Below are 2,118 nucleotides of genomic sequence, written 5' to 3'. Positions count from 1 at the left end.
TAGAACACGAGGGCATCCAATGAAGCTGATGGGCAGTAGGTTCGGGATGGACAAAAGGAAAGTCTACTTTACACAGAGAGTGATTAAAACGTGGGATTCGCTGCCAGAGGATGTCGTGGTGGCCACAGGAACAAACAGCTTTGAAAGGGGATTAAACAGATTCATGGAGGATAGGTCGATCATGGGCTACTAGCCATGGGGACTAAACGGAACCTCCACATTCGGAGGCAGTCACCCTCTGAATCCCAGAGTCAGAAGACAGCATCAGCAGAAGGCCTCGGCCTCTATGCCCTGCTGTTGGCCCTCCAGAAGAACTGGCTGGCCACTGTGTGAGGCAGGATGCTGGACTAGATGGGCCACTGGTCTGATCCAGCAGGGCTCTTCTGATGTTCTTATCAGGGAAGGCCTCGGTCTCTCTGCCCTGTCGTTGGCCCTCCAGAAGAACTGGTTGGCCACTGTGTGAGACAGGATGCTGGACTAGATGGACCACTGGTCTGCTCCAGCAGGGCTCCTGTTATATTCTTATCAGGGAAGGCCTTGGCATCTCTGTTGTGGGCCGTCCAGAAGAACTGGGTGGCCCCTGTGAGAGACGGGATGCTGGACTAGACGGACTATTGGTCTGATCCAGCAGGGCTCTTCTGATGTTCATATCAGGGAAGGTCTCGGCCTCTCTGCCCTGCTGTTGGCCCTCCAGAGGAACCGGTTGGCCACTGTGTGAGATAGGATGCTGGACTAGAGGGACTACTGCTCTGATCCAGCAGGGCTCTTCTGATGTTCTTAAGGTGGACTTTGACCAAGCAGCGTAACTAGGCAACAGAATTTTCCCTCCTCAAAAGATAGAACATTCTGGCAGACGGGAAGTCAGGTGACACCAAGATCTGAGTTCCAGGGAGGGAGACACCTGTCCAATCCTGGCTCCCAGTTCGTCACCCCCACACATACACACCCAGCCCACCTGCACCACCTTCCCGGTTGCGGCTCACCTGGCACCAGGGACACAGCGGACGTACATGCAGCTGACCCGGTTCCCGCGGTTGCTCTTGGTCAGGAACACCTCAATGGTGTCCAGATCCCGCTGGTTATACTGAAAATCTGCCCGGTCCGTTAAGTGGAGCTTCCATCGGGTCATGGCGCTACTCCGCAGGGAGCTGCTGCTGGAACTGCCGGACGGTTCCGGTTCCGGGACCACTGCGTAGGTGGGCTCCGGCGGCAAGAAAGCTAACTTGGCAGCGATCCGGCCGGGGCAGGGCGGGCAACAGAAGAGACAACAGAGTTCGCTGACCGAAAGCCCGTTCATGGCTGCTGGTGATGAGTCACAGACTCGGGAGGCGGGATAATTTTTCGGGGGAGAGGGCGGGGAGCAGTAGACCCTCTCCGAGAAACCAGCAAATCCAGCCAGTTAGGAAAGTGTTTCAGCTTCCGGGGAGATAAACAGAACCTTTATGACATGCCTCTCTGGAACAGCCATGGTCGGGGTCTCCCGCATTCCGGCGTAGGGCCTGAGAACCACAGCCACTCTGGCTGAACACATGCTCCGCTGCGCAGCCGCCTAAAGAAGAAAAAGAAGAGATTGGATTTATACCCCATGGCCGTTCACTACCCAAAGGAGTCTCAGAGCAGATTACGAACTCCTTTCCCTTCCTCTCCCCACAACAGACACCCTGTGAGGTTAGAACATAAGAACATAAGAGATGCCAATGTTGGATCAGGCCAAAGGCCCATCCAGTCCAACACTCTGTGTCACACAGTGGCCAGAAATACCAGGTGCCATCACGAGGTCCACCAGTGGGGCCAGGACATTAGAAGCCCTCCCACTGTTGACCCCCCCCCCAAGCACCAAGAAGACAGAGCATCACTTGCCCCAGAGTCCCTATCTATACCTTGTGGCTAATAGCCACCGATGGACCTCTGCTCCATATGCTTATCTAATTCCCTCTTGAAGCCGTCCATGCTTGTAGCCGTCGCCACTTCCTGTGGAAGTGAATTCCAAGTGTTTCCCTACTCTTTGGCTGAAGAAGGACTTCCTTTTATCTGTTCTAACCCTACCGCTCAGCAATTTCATGGAGTGCCCACGGGTTCTTGTATTGTGAGAAAGGGAGAAAAGTACCTCTTTCTCTA

The 2,118-nt window shown here is 54.6% G+C and overlaps 1 protein-coding gene across 1 annotated transcript in view; it reads right to left on the bottom strand.

Annotated features, from left to right (window-relative positions):
- ABHD17A (abhydrolase domain containing 17A) overlaps positions 1–1,544 on the bottom strand; it is a 13,815-nt gene extending 12,271 nt beyond the window's left edge. Inside the window, exon 1 of the mRNA XM_015418819.1 lies at positions 984–1,544. Within this exon, the coding sequence (XP_015274305.1) occupies positions 984–1,297 (314 nt within the window). The 5' untranslated portion in view covers positions 1,298–1,544. The remainder of the gene's footprint in view (positions 1–983) is intronic.
- Between the last annotated feature and the right edge of the window lie 574 nt (positions 1,545–2,118).

Source organism: Gekko japonicus, unplaced genomic scaffold (assembly GCF_001447785.1).
Source record: "Gekko japonicus isolate JY-2015 unplaced genomic scaffold, Gekko_japonicus_V1.1 scaffold1421, whole genome shotgun sequence".
Classification (NCBI taxonomy): Eukaryota; Metazoa; Chordata; class Lepidosauria; order Squamata; family Gekkonidae; genus Gekko; species Gekko japonicus.
This window is presented reverse-complemented; position numbering and strand designations above follow the sequence as displayed.